The 15,198-nt window shown below is 36.0% G+C and overlaps 1 protein-coding gene across 1 annotated transcript; it reads left to right on the top strand.

The window, feature by feature from the left end:
* The first annotated feature begins 11,196 nt into the window (after positions 1-11,196).
* Positions 11,197-14,332, top strand: LOC141700518 (uncharacterized). The gene is made up of 6 exons (XM_074504261.1): positions 11,197-12,069; positions 12,171-12,736; positions 12,828-12,923; positions 13,036-13,221; positions 13,314-13,455; positions 14,129-14,332. The coding sequence occupies exons 1-6, from the start codon at positions 11,197-11,199 to the stop codon at positions 14,330-14,332; spliced, it is 2,067 nt and encodes a 688-aa protein (XP_074360362.1).
* Positions 14,333-15,198: the final 866 nt, after the last annotated feature.

Genomic DNA, 15,198 nt, shown 5'->3' with positions numbered 1-15,198 from the left:
CGTGTGTGAAGCACCCTATAGTAGGGAAGATTGCGATAAAGAGTCAGATAAATTTAAGAGGTTAGTTGCTAATGCGGAACAACCTCTGTTTGAGGGAAGTGAGTGTACTAAACTAGAGTCGGTCTTAAAATTACAGAATTGGAAGGCTAGGTTTGGAGTTTCTGATAAAGCTTTTACTGATCTACTTTACTCAGTTATATACATTCTTCCTAAAGATAATCTGCTTTCATCTAATATGTATGAATCCAAGAAAACCTTGACTGATTTAGGGGTCCAGTTCTCGAGTCTTCTTCCGAGTGTCCCAAATGTCATCTCTCTCGCTGGAAAGTTGGGAAAGATAGTCAAGTTAGGGTAAATGTGCTAGCTAAGGTAATGATATTGATGTATATCTCCATCCACTGATCGACAATTTAAAAATATTGTGGGAGGAAGGTGAACCTAACGTGTACGATGCCCATACCAAATCCTTTTTCACTCTAAAGGCAATCTTGATATGGACAATAAATGACTTCTCGGGATATGGAAATTTGTTGGGGTGCATTAATAATTGCTATAGAGCCTTTCTAGTATGCGGTGATCAGACAGTGGCTAAATATCTAAGTCATAGTAGAAAAATGAGCTACCAAGGACATCGTTGGTATATAGATCGTTATCATCCGTAAAGGAGGCAAAGGACAACTTTTAATGGAGAACAAGAATTTTGTTGTACACCTGAACCACTTAGCGTAGAGGAAGTCTTGGGGTAACAACAATAACTTAGGTTCAGTTTTGTGAAGGGGGGAAGCCAAAAAAGGTGGAGTCTCCATGGAAAAAATAGTCAATTTTTTTTTAGTTAGAGTATTGGAAGTTTCACCATGTTTGACATTGTTTAGATCTCATGCACGTTGAAAAGAATGTGTGTGATAATATAATTGGGATACTTCTGCACATGAAATTCAAGAGTAAAGACAGTCTTGCCTCGCGTCTTGGTTTGGTTCACATAGGAATACAACCTGATTTAGCTCCAGAAGTAGGTGAGAAAAGAACATACCTACCTCCTGCCCCTTATACTCTCTCCCGGAAAGAAAAACAAACAATGTTGGCATCATTGTACGACATGAAACTTCCATACGGACATGCTTCAAATATAAGAAACTGTGTATCGATGATTGATATGAAGTTGTATGGTTTAAAGTCCCATGACTGCCATATCCTTCTCCAACAACTACTACCTATTTGCATTCGTTCAGTGCTTCCGAAAAATGTTAGGGTTAGTATCATAAGATTGTGTTTTTTCTTCAACACTCTGTGCAACAAAGTTGTAGATGTGTCGAAGTTGAATAAATTATAAGTAGGTGTGATATTGACCCTGTGTGAGTTAGAGAATATATTCCCTCCGTCATTTTTCGATGTTATGATACATCTTATGGTCCATCTAGTAAGGGAACTGCGATTATGTGGACCGGTTTTTTATAGATGGATGTTTCCATTTGTACGCTTCAATAAAATATTGAAGAGTTATGTAAAAAACTGATTCTATCCAGAAGGTTCTATAGCTGAAGGTTATCTCAAAAAAGAGTCAATAGAATTTTGCAGTGAGTTATATTACGGGAGTAGTAGAACAGTCGGTCTTCTGAAATACGAAGAAAAAATTTCTGGTCCAATCGGTGGTGTGACTATGAAGTCAGTTGCGGAAAAAGAACGAGATGAGGCTCATCTTTCAGTTCTTCGTAATAATTCGGAAGAGGAACCATATGTTATGTAAGTAAAACATAAATAAGTATACATATAATTGTTAAAGTAGTATTTGGTGTAGTTTAGCCGAATCTGATGTAAGTAATTTCAGGTTGCATAAAAAATATTTGGAAGAGATTTATCGAGGGAAAAAGAAGAGTGTATAGTGGCTATTGGGAGAGCACAATCGACAATTTGCCGATTGGTTTGAACAAAAAAGTTGGTTTACATTCTTTTTCCTTCTCTTTTATTTTTATAAGTCATGTTTTTAAATTTGTAGCCACTTATATGCATCAATAATTTACATGTAGGTCAGTACAGAAATGAGGGAGAATACGGAAGCCGTATCTGAAACTATAAGATGGTTGGCTGAGAAACCTTCATTTTCAGTTTTGACTTACAAAAGTTATGTTGTTGAAGGGGTCCGATGCCACCAAAGGATCGAGATAATGCAAGGGTAGTTCAGAATAGTGGTGTGTCATTAGTTGTGAGGACAGTCCAAGTCTCTAGTGCTAAGGACATGAATCCTATAGAGAGTGATTTAAAATTTTATGGGGTGATCAGGGAAATATGGGAATTAGACTACCACGCATTCAAGGCCCCTCTGTTTTTATGTACATGGGCAGCAAGTGACAAAGGTGTCAAATCGGATGATCTTGTTTCACCCTTGTCAACTTCAATCGACCAGGTCACAAAAATGATAAATATGTCTCTGTTGACCAAGTCAACCAAGTATTTTATATTGAGGATCCAGTTGATGCTAATTGGTCCGTTGTGTTATCGGCGACAACTCGAGACTATCATGATGTTTACAATGAAGATGCTCCTGAAGACACCTCCTGGAACCCTCCCCCATTTTGTTCTAATATCCCTACATGTGACCCTACTAATATTGATGATATAATTATTTGCAATAGAAGAGAAAATGTTGAGGGTATATGGGTCAAAAAGTTCTAGGAGTCTAGCTATATATTCTCCTTATTTGAAATTTTTCTTTTTATTTGTAATTTTTCTTATTATTTGTAATGTATCTTGTGATCTCTGTTTTCTTATAATTTTTCAATGTAGTTATAGGAGTCTATCTGCAATTTTTCTTGACAATTAAATGAGAATTTTGTTTAATTTTTTGCATATATGTTAGACATTATACCATGAACTATGTAGCTGTTCTAATCTGTTAAATATTAATTAATTTTTCAGATTAGAGGAAGAGGAAAGAATGGCAACAAAAAAGCAAATGTGAAAGCAATCAGAAAAGACTGCATCACAGAATCTTAGCGGTGGAAGCCCCAAGCAGCTGGAGGATGTTCCGAACAATGATGAAAACAATGAAGGGCATGCATCGGAATCTCAACCAACTAACTCATAACAGACAAATACTACAACTAATACTGCTATAAGGAAGTCTGAGGGTAAGCGAGGCGTATGCGCAATGTACAAAGTGATTGTCAAGAAAGCTCGCGGGAAGAAAGTTAAAGTCACTGCCAATGAATGGGGGATTCCTAATGGGGAAACTAGAGCCCGTTTACAGTCTTACATTGGTATGTTGGCCAGGACTACAATTCCAATCGACATTCCTACTTGGCCAAATGTAGACCCTGAATTTAAATCAAAGCTTTGGTTAGATCTTCAGGTACCAGATCAATTATAAAAAATTATTATCAAATGTAGATCTTCAATATAAATTTTTCCTGTTATGATTTTGTGAACTTGTGTTTTTTTCAGGCTACCTTCAAAGTTAAACCAGAAATTGAAAACATGGTCCTAAAGTCAGCAGGTTGTAAATGGCGACAGTTTAAGACTGATTTGATGAGAAAGTATGTGCTTCCATTTATTGGAAAAAAGAAGAAGCTGAGTAAGTTGCCAAGAGGCTATGGTTACGTTAGTAAGGCAACCTGGAAAAGGTTTGTGAGACAGAAGACTGATTCTAACTGGAAGGTATGTTTTAATTTTGTAACATGTGATTTTAGTGATTTTTTTGCATCATCTGTTGTAATTTTTGTAATCTTGTGACATGTTTTTAGGAAATTCATGAAACACAAAGTGAAAGAGTGTCTAAGAGAAAATATCATCACCGATTGTCAAGAAAGGGCTACATCAGTTTAAAAGAAGATGAGGTAAGAAAAGTTCATTTAATTGTATAACTATATTTAATTTAAAATAGGTCAGTCCATAATAAATTAGAGTCCTACATTTTTTAGCCCTGGAGTTATTTGTATTACTGTATTTAATTTTATTTGTAACAGATAAAGAAAGGAAGGTTGAATCTGGGAGAAGAACCGAATAGAGTGATTTTTTGGCAAAAGGCTCGTAAGCGGAAAAACGGTCAAGAGGTCGAAGAGGTCAGTGAAGATTTGGTTGTTGTATGCGATAAAATTGTAAGTTTTAATTTTGGTTAAATTATTTGAATAACCACTGTCAATTAAAAAAGGCCATACCTGAATTCGTGCAGTAAGGGTAATTATATCATTTTACTGTTATATTATATCGCATAAATTATATCGTATTAATTACATTAAAGTAGGCGAATCAGTAAAATTAGGACGACATAAATCAGCAAAGTAGGCGAATCAAATAGGACCCCTGTCAATGTTTTATATTATTTTTTCCATGTTTAACAGGCTTGTGTAGTTTAAATAGGTATAGTTAATTGGTCTTTAATCATACTTTTTACAATTTAGGATGCATTACATATGGCCATTGATTACAATAATGCGAAATAATTATAATTTATCTTTTACTGAAAAATAGTTAACTTCATTTTGGTTAATTTATTTTCTTTTAATTTATTTTCTTGTTAACAGAACGCATTGTTGGAAAAAAAAGAAGTGTGAGATTCAGTTTTCTGGTGCTGAAGATGTTTTGACAACGGCTTTGGAGAGTCGTGAGCATTCTGGGAGGGTTCGGGTTGTTGGAGGGTACATCACTCCAAAGCAATTCTTTAATTTACCGAGAGAGCCAAAGCTTCGAATCACAAAGGCAGAGTTGATGGCCCGTGAGCAATAAATGGATGAACTGCTTGAAAAAAGATGCAAGCTCTCGAGGCAGAGATTGATCGCTTGAAGTCAGTGATCAAAAGTGGAGGTACTTTTCACTCTCCAATGCCGTCTGAAAGGGCAAGTTGCGATCCGGAAAAGGATAAAGAAATAAATTCAAATCCACCATCTGCAAGAGGAGTTGTGTTGGTATATGAAGATGATGACTGTGTTTTTACAGATGGCCCACCTAGGCCTTCACCTCCTGGAAGTCACGTAAGTTATTTTAATTTTGTGAGCAACCTTGTGATTTATCTTACTAACACTACGCCATAGATGGGCAAATAAGACACTTTTCTAATGTAATGCTTGTTTTGCGTTACATTAGATAGACTTTTTTGACCTATTGTAACACTAACGAAATAGCGTTACTTTACATGTAAAGTTACTGTTACGTTAGAGGGCTTGTGTTGCAGAAGAAAGCTAGTGTTACAATAGTGCTGACATGACGTAACGCTTTGCTTTATCATTATAATAATATTTAATTTATTTATTATTTTTTTGGGCCCCACTAGTGTACACGTCAGCAAAAGTGGGTCCCACCTGTGGGCCCCACTAAAACTTGTTCAAGAAAGTGGGTCCCACACTAATAGGTGGACCCCACATGTGGGCCCACAGTGCCACGTGGCACTGCCACGTCAGCAAAGCGTTACGTTAACTTTTCTGTTACAACGCTACTGTTACATTTGCTCAACCCTGCCACGTGTGCACCGCCACGTCATTAAATAATTAAATATTTAATTATTTAATAAATAATTAATTAAAAAATTAAATAAATAATAATTAAATAAATAAATAATAGAGTAGTGGGCCACACATGTGGGCTCCCCTTGTGGGCCCCACATGTGGGCCCCATATTAAACAATTATTTAATTATTTAATAAATAATTATTTAAATAATTAAATTAATCATAATTAAATAAATAAATAATAAAGATGTGGGCTCCACTTGTGGGCCCCACATGTAGGCCCCACATTATCCAATTATTTGATATTTAGTAAATAATTATTTAAATAAATAAATAATAATTAAATAAATAAATAATGGATAAGTGTGCCCCACATGTGGGCTCCCCTTGTGGGCCCCACATGTGGGCTCCCCTTGTGGTCCCCACATGTGGGCCCCATATTAAACAATTATTTAATTATTTAATAAATAATTATTTAAATAATTAAATTAATCATAATTAAATAAATAAATAATAAAGATGTGGGCTCCACTTGTGGGCCCCACATGTAGGCCCCACATTATCCAATTATTTGATTATTTAATAAATAATTATTTAAATAAATAAATAATAATTAAATAAATAAATAATAGAGAAGTGTGCCCCCACATGTGGGCTCCCCTTGTGGGCCCCACATGTGGGCTCCACTTGTGGGCCCTACATGTGGGCCCCATATTAAACAATTATTTAATTATTTAATAAATAATTATTTAAACAATTAAATAAAGAATAATTAAATAAAGAAATAATAAAGAAGTGGGCTCCACTTGTGGGCCCCACATGTAGGCCCCACATTATCCAATTATTTAATTATTTAATAAATAATTATTTAAATAATTAAATAAATAATAATTAAATAAATAAATAATGGAGAAGTGGGCCCCACTTGTGGGCTCCACATGTGGGCCCCATATGTGGGCCCCACATTATCCAATTATTTAATTATTTAATAAATAATTATTTAAATAATTAAATAAATAAATAATGGAGAAGTGGGCCCAACATGTGGGCTCAACTTGTGGGCCTTACATGTGGGCCCCACGTTATCCAATTATTTAATTATTTAATAAATAATTATTTTAATAATTAAATAAATAAATAAATGAGAAGTGGGCCTCATATGTGGGCCCCACATTATCCAATTATTTAATTATTTTATAAATAATTATTTAAATAATTAAATAAATAAATAATGGAGAAGTGGGCCCACATGGGGGCTCCACATGTGGGCTCCACTTGTGGGCCCCACATGTGGGCCCCACATTATCCAATTATTTAATTATTTAATAAATAATTATTTAAATAATTAAATAAATAATAATTAAATAATTAAATAATGGAGAAGTGGGCCCCACTTGTGGGCTCCACATGTGGGCCCCATATGTGGGCCCCACATTATCCAATTATTTAATTATTTAATAAATAATTATTTAAATAATTAAATAAATAAATAATGGAGAAGTGGGCCCAACATGTGGGCTCAACTTGTGGGCCTTACATGTGGGCCCAACGTTATCCAATTATTTAATTATTTAATAAATAATTATTTAAATAATTAAATAAATAAATAAATGAGAAGTGGGCCCCACATGTGGGCCCCACATTATCCAATTATTTAATTATTTTATAAATAATTATTTAAATAATTAAATAAATAAATAATGGAGAAGTGGGCACACATGGGGGCTCCACATGTGGGCCCCACATGTGGGCTCCACTTGTGGGCCCCACATGTGGGCCCCACATTATCCAATTATTTAATTATTTAATAAATAATTATTTAAATAATTCAATAAATAATGGAGAAGTGGGCCGACATGTGGGCTCCACTTGTGGGCCCCACATTTGGGGCTCCACTTGTGGGCCCCACATTATCCAATTATTTAATTATTTAACAAATAATTATTTAAATAATTAAATAAATAAATATTGGAGAAGTGGGCCCACATGTGGGCTCCACTTGTGGGCCCCACATGTGGGCCCCACATTATCAATTTATTTAATTATTTAATAAATAATTATTTAAATATTTAAATAAATAAATAAATGAGAAGTGGGCCCCACATGTGGGCCCCACATATGGACCCCACATGTGGGCCCCACATTATACAATTATTTAATTATTTAATAAATAATTATTTAAATAATTAAATAAATAAATAATGGAGAAGTGGGCCCCACTTGTGGGCTCCACATGTGGGCCCCATATGTGGGCCCCACATTATCCAATTATTTGATTATTTAAATAATTAAATAAATAAATAATAGAGTAGTGGGCCACACATGTGGGCTCCCCTTGTGGGCCCCATATGTGGGCTCCCCTTGTGGGCCCCACATGTGGGCCCCATATTAAACAATTATTTAATTATTTAATAAATAATTATTTAAATAATTAAATTAATCATAATTAAATAAATAAATAATAAAGATGTGGGCTCCACTTGTGGGCCCCACATGTAGGCCCCACATTATCCAATTATTTGATTATTTAATAAATAATGAATTAAATAATTAATTAAATAAATAATTAATTAATAAATCAAAAAAAATAATGTCTGGATCATGGTCGGATCGTAATAGGGTTCATATGTAAGGATAGGATTCATTTAACGGTTCGACCCACATATCCGTCGTTCGATTTTTTTAATCGGTTTTCTCGACGATCCAACCGTACGGATGTTATTAAACTATCTTCCTAACATTGGGAAAAAATAATCAAAAAATATAATGCCCGGATCATGGTCGGATCGTAATAGGGTTCATATGTCAGGATAGGATTCAATTAACGGTTCGACCCACATATTCGTCGTTCGATTTTTTTAATCGGTTTTCTCGACGATCCAACCGTACGGATGTTATTAAACCGCCTTCCTAACATTGGGAAAAAATAATCAAAAAATATAACGCCCGGATCATGGTCGGAACGTAATAGGGTTCATATGTCAGGATAGGATTCATTTAACGGTTCGACCCACATATCCGTCGTTCGATTTTTTTAATCGGTTTTCTCGACGATCCAACCGTACAGATGTTATTAAACTGCCTTCCTAACATTGGGAAAAAATAATCAAAAAATATAATGCCCGGATCATGGTCGGATCGTAATAGGGTTCAGATTAGGATTCATTTAACGGTTCGACCCACATATCCATCGTTCGATTTTTTTAATCGGTTTTCTCGACGATCCAACCGTACGGATGTTATTAAACCGCCTTCCTAACATTGGGAAAAAATAATCAAAAAATATAATGCCCGGATAATGGTCGGATCGTAATAGGGTTCATATGTCAGGATATGATTCATTTAACGGTTAGACCCACATATCCGTCGTTCGATTTTTTTAATCGGTTTTCTCGACGATCCAACCGTACAGATGTTATTAAACTGCCTTCCTAACATTGGAAAAAAATAATCAAAAAATATAATGCCCAGATCATGGTTGGATCGGGACATTAAAATATCGATTTTTCTAAAATTTAAGAGAAAATGAAAAAAATTAAAAATGAAATAAAATGAAAACGTACAAAAGGTGCAGTGAAAATATGGGCGGCTAAATTTCCCCCCAAAAACATCACTCTCTTTCAGAAACATCACTCTCTCTCAGAAACATCACTCTCTCTCGACCTCGCTCACTCACCTCAGCCTCCCACCTCGCTCACTCACTCACCTCTCACCAACACTCCCTAACTCTCACCCATCTCACTCTCCCTAACTCTCACCCATCTCACTCTCCCTAACTCTTACCTCAGCCGCACCTCACCTCAGCCGCACGCTCACCTCAGCCTCACCTCAGTCGCTCTCATTTCGGTGGATTCAACAGCAATTAGGTGGTTCTCAGCAACATTTCGGTGGTTCGGGTTCTCTGCAACGGAGTTAGGGCATGCAATTAGGGTTTCAGAATTTTAGGGTTTCGGTTTGAGCTAGCAATTAGGGTTCAGAGCTGCTTTGTGGTTTCGATTTTGGACCAAGGTAACCTCTAATTGAACTTTATTTTGATTTTATGTATTTATCCCTGCTTATTTAATATGTTTAATATGTGTTTGTGTTTAATATGTGTAATATGTGTAATACGTTTAGAGTTTGTGTCCGTCTCTCTCTCTCTGTCTGTCTCTCTCTCTGTCTCTCTCTCTGTCTCTCTCTCTGTCTCTCTCTCTCTCTCTCCGTCTCTCTCTCTCTCTCTTTGAGTTTTATTGCTTTAGATTCTTGTAATTATGGTTATTGCATTTCTTGATGTGATTACGTGCCGAGATGAATTGATGAAATTATGTTGCTTATTCGCTGTTTTTTGTTATTTAATGTCCAAATGCAAGGCTTAACTCTGTTTGCCATTTGGTTACTGTGTCTTGTTTTTATCGTCTCTTAGCAGTACTAGGCCTTCCTTAGTTCCTTGTACAATTAAATAAATATATATTATTCGAATATTTAAGACATTAATCTAATCTCAAACTGATTTTATGTGCTATACAAGTCTTTGACTATTGATCTTTTACATTCTAACATTTATTCCCTGTGTGCTATTCAAAAGTTACAGTTGTAAATTGAAGTAAAAATTTTAATAAAAATCAAAGCATGGATAAAAATGGGGAATGAGATGTAGGAAATTATTAGTTTATCTAGTATCACTGTAGTATAGTGCACATAGAGGATTACACGGGCTTTTTTAGGTACACTTATAATCTTTTAACTTCGCAGGCTATATTATACAGTGTACTTATGGAAGATGATTATAGTAGCTGGATAGGATTTCCAAAATCTAGTAAAGAATATGTACGAGGGATAAAGGCATTTATGGAAAATTCATTTCCAATTCATGCTAAAGGAGAAGAAATGAAGTGCCCCTGCAAAGTATGTGTCAACCGTTATTGGCACACTCAAACAGTTATCTATGATCATCTCATATGTAGTGGCCCTTCTCCATTACATATGAAATGGATTTGCGAGGTATCACATACCAAATAGACGGTAGTACTGACTTGATGGATTCGGGGACGGGGATTGATTTCGAAGATAATTTAGGTGAAATGTTCAATTGTACGGGTAAAAAGTTTCGAGATTTAGAAAATGACTATGAAAGTCTAACAAATGCAGAGGCTAGAAAGTTTTTATGGCCATGTTAGGGAGGGTAAACAACCACTATACCCCGGATCAACTAAATTCTCTCGGTTAAGTTTCCTGATCAAACTTTATCATTTAAAGTGTGCTCATGGAATTTCCGAGTCTGCCTTTGGGGAATTGCTGGAGTTAATAAGAGACGCCTTTCCTGATGCCCAAATACCTTTGTCTTTGAATGCTGCAAAAAATATGATCAAGGATTTAGGCTTACATTATGAAAAAATACATGCATGCCGAAATAATTGCATGTTGTACTGGGGCGAAAATAAAGACAAAGAAAAATGCGACAATTGTGGTGTTTCTAGGTGGGTGTTACCGGAAAAAAAAAGGAATGATGCTAGTGATCCGGGGCAGGTTGTACACAAAGTGCCAGCTAATGTGATGAGGTACTTCCCTCTAAAGCCGAGATTGCAGAGGCTATACATGTGCAAGGAATATTCGAAACTAATGAAATGGCACGATATGGGACGTCAACAGGATGGAAAAGTAAGACATCCGGCTGATACAGAGGCTTGGAAGACGATAGATGCTGACTATCCTGATTTTCATTAGAAAATCGGAATGTTAGTTTAGGAGTAGCCTCAGATGGATTCAACCCCTATCGTTCAATGAACCTAAGTCACAGTACCTGGCCAATTGTATTGGTCAATTACAACCTCCCACCTTGGCTATGCATGAAACAAGAAAATCTAATTCTTTCGACACTAATATCTGGTCCAGATTCACCAAAGAATAGTATTGATGTGTTCATGCAACCTTTAATTGCCGAGTTAAAAGAATTATGGGAGGTCGGCGTTAATACTTATGATGCCTTGGCTGATGAAGATTTTAATTTACGTGCTAGAGTGTTATGGACTATTAGCGATTTCCCGGGATATGCTATGTTGTCCGGCTGGAGCACAAAAGGCAAACTAGGGTGTCCTGTCTGCCATTATGAAACTTCATCACTTTATTTGAAGCATAGCAAGAAAATGTGCTATATGAACCACCGAAAGTTTCTTCCTTCTGCACACAAGTGGAGAATGGATACTAAAAGGTTTAATGGCGTAATTGAAATGGGGCAGTGTCCTTCAGTTTTAACGGGAACTGACATTGAGGAGTTGTTGTCTGGGTATGTAAACCAATTCGGCCTGCAGAATAAAAAGGCAAAGAGTAAAACTGAGGGCCCTTTTAAAAAGAAGTCAATTTTTTTTTATTTACCTTATTGGAAGCATAATCCACTTCGACATAACCTTGACGCCATGCACATAGAAAAAAATGTTTGCGATAACATATTGGGCACTTTACTCAATATAAGTGGCAAGACAAAAGATCATGTTGCCGCTCGTAAAGATTTACAAGAAATGGGAATTAGAAAACCCCTCCATCCTGTTCTATCAGAAGATGGAGCACACCATGAAATACGAGCAGCAATCTTTGACTTGTCGAACAAAGAGAAGGAGATCTTTGTTCAGTGTTGGAAAACACTAAACTGCCGTACGGTTGTGCCTCCAACATAGGGCGATATGTGCACACAAAGGAGAGGAAAGTAGTGGGGTATAAGAGCCATGATGCTCATTTCATACTGCACTACTTGTTGCAGTTTGCCATCAAAAAAACTACAAAGGCTGAGGTTGCTGTACCTTTGATGAAATTGAGTGCCTGCCTTAGAGCTCTATGGAGCAAGGTTATCGATTTGGAGGAGCTTGAGAAGTTGGAAACTGAAATCGTCGAGGTACTTTGCCAATTTGAGATGATTTTTCCATCAGCTTTCTTCGACATAATGGTGCACTTGCTTGTTCATCTAACTAGAGAAGTTAGACTTGGGGGACCTCAGCACCTTCGAAACATGTTCCCAATAGAGCGTTATCTTGCAAAATTGAAATCATACGTTCGTAATAGAAGTAAGCCGGAAGGTTCTATTACAGAAGGTTACATAGCTGAAGAATGTGTAACATTTTGTTCAAGATTTTTGGCTGCTGATGAAACAACAAAAAACAACATGTGCTCAACAGTTTTCGAAAGAGGGCCAACACAAGCTGAATATCATATCGGAATGAGAAGGAATAAAGATGGAACTATTATTCATTTGGAAGATGTTGATTGGAAGGCAAGTCATCGCTATGTTTTGTTCAATACTGGTAACAAAGAAGTAGAGAGGCTCCTCGAGTAAGTTTAATAAGCTCTAACGTAAATAATTTTAATTCATAATTCAAGAACTTTTTCTTTTCTGCACTGTTTTAACTTAGTATAATTTTAGGGAACATCAAGCCTTGGTGGACAGCCATGAAAATACGAACAGATACAGAGGGCACGAAGACACACGGCAGAATTCTGGGACTGGTTACGAGAAGAGGTTGGGAAAATTGTGGAGGTTTCATCTGACTTGGGGGTGTTTGCGTTGGGGCCTAATCGAACAGCTAGAAGGTTTACTGGTTATGTTGTTAATGGCTATCGATTCCACACAGTGATAGAGATTCTCGATGCACAACACAAAACAGTGGTGTATATTTGACTGCACAAACAACTAGTTTCTCTAGTTCTAGAGACGAGAACCCTATAGTTGGGGATGTCAGCTACTACGGATCGATAGAAGATATCATAGAACTTGATTACTGGGGATTATTTACAGTTGTCCTATTTAAGTGTCGTTGGTACCAACAACAAAAAGATCCACACGGTCACATTCGAGTAAATTTCAATAGGTTATGCCATAAATCTGATCCTCATGTCCTGGCCAAACAAGTGCAACAAGTTTTTATGTGGAAGACCCAATCGAAAAGAATGTACATTACGTAATTAAGAAACTACCGAGGGAGTGGTGTGATAATGGAAACGTGGATGCACATGAAGATGTCAACGATACTGATCTCCGTGAGACTGAATTTGTTTGTGGACTTCAAACTCATGTTGATGAAATGAGTTGGTGCAGAGATGATATCCCTACAACAAGAGTTCCCATTCCCGATAAATGAAGCAACCAAACTGCTAAACATTTATAAGTTTAAAATTAATCACAGCAGTGAACTTTATTTTGTATTTTCTCTGTGTTTGGACTATTTAGATGTAATTGAATATCTTAATTTATTTCTTCCATGAATTCTTCAATGAAATCCATCTTTGTAGTTTAAATTTTTTGTCGTCGTTGTCTGCTTTGTAGTTTATATTTATTGTCTTGGTAAGTTCACCATGCCCTTGTTATATTTCGTAGTGTTGGGATTAAATCTCCTTACTGTAATTTAGTTGATTCAGTAGATGCATATGATAACTATTTTTCTTATTTTTATAATTTTGTATGTTAGCTGCAAATATCCTACACGTGTAATAAAAACAAATATAGGATATGAAGTAGATGCTTAATAACTTTTTGTGATCGAAATTGTGTTTATTGTATTTGTGTCGAGTGCCAATTCATGAATATTTTGTTGTTTATTATTTGATCTAATATGTGTTTACCAATTAGTTCGCGATATGTGTTATGGCATACTAGGATTTGGAAAAGATACTTTGAAATATTTTTGTTTAATGGTCAGCCATTGCATCTCTTTGAACTCTGTGCAGGATGGCAGAAAAACACGTAATATTGGATTGTACCACGGTGGGGAGTTTCAGAGGACAAGTTACTCTGGTGGAGATTGCTTGACTATTTATAATGTAGATGCTGATATGTGGGCTTATAATGATCTGATGGAGGAGGTGAAGGATCTCCTCAAACTCAATGAAATCGGAGGAGTCTATGCAAAAGAAGGAAAACATGGTGGTTGAAGCTGCTGAGGACTGACCTGGACATCATTCAAGAATAGAAAAGTGCAACGATGGCGAAAGAGGTCAAGCTTTATGTAGACATAGTTTAGTTGTTGAACCCTGTAATTGAGCCGTTGTGTCAGATGCAGCCATACGTGATTGTCAGGCCGAGGAAAAGCCTGTTTGAAGTATGCCTATTGCTGATAAATAATTAGGTCCCCATTAAGTACACATCTCTATCTATTTCTGTATCTCTTTATATATACATAATGGGACTTGGTGTTCCATATTAGTTGAAGATAATTCTTTGACTTGGATTTTTTTCTTGCATAAATATAGTTTTCACCGAAGAAAATACAAAAGCGGAAATTATTACCACACATGAACTCCAGCAGAAGCAGAACCCAAGGAAGATTGTTAAGAAGACACCTGAGCCCAGTCGGAGGTATGCGTTACGATCATCGCTGTAACATCCGGGAAATATCGTATAATTATTTATATCAATATATGATTATTATGTGAATATTATATGAATTTTGGTGAATTATCTGGTGTTTGATAATAATATTTGGATGTTTGTATGTAATAATGTGAGTATGTTAATTTTAATATGTCCAGAATAAAATATAGATAATTAAGGTATTTTTCTGGTAATTTTTGGAATGTTAGATGATTTTTAATGATTTATTTATATTAATTATTTTCTGATTAATTATAAAAATTATTTTATAAAGCTGGGAATCGTCCGACTTCAATCGTTTTTACGTTTTTACAACCCGAAACTCTTCCGAAAACTCCTTCCTAACCTAATCTAGTAATTCCGGACATTTTCCGTGTTTTGACTTTTTCGATCCGGATTACGGTTCGACCCGTGCGCGGCCCGGCGT

This window comes from Apium graveolens, unplaced genomic scaffold (genome assembly GCF_009905375.1).
Source record: "Apium graveolens cultivar Ventura unplaced genomic scaffold, ASM990537v1 ctg2465, whole genome shotgun sequence".
Lineage (NCBI taxonomy): Eukaryota > Viridiplantae > Streptophyta > Magnoliopsida > Apiales > Apiaceae > Apium > Apium graveolens.
This window is presented reverse-complemented; position numbering and strand designations above follow the sequence as displayed.

Excerpts from the sequence above, each read along its gene's own strand:
- LOC141700518 (XM_074504261.1), top strand. The coding sequence starts at position 11,197 with ATGAACCTAAGTCACAGTACCTGGCCAATTGTATTGGTCAATTACAAC. Across the intron at positions 12,070-12,170 it reads AAACACTAAACTGCCGTACG|TTTGCCATCAAAAAAACTAC; the intron begins GTTGTGCCTCCA and ends TACTTGTTGCAG. Across the intron at positions 12,924-13,035 it reads GGGACTGGTTACGAGAAGAG|TGATAGAGATTCTCGATGCA; the intron begins GTTGGGAAAATT and ends GATTCCACACAG.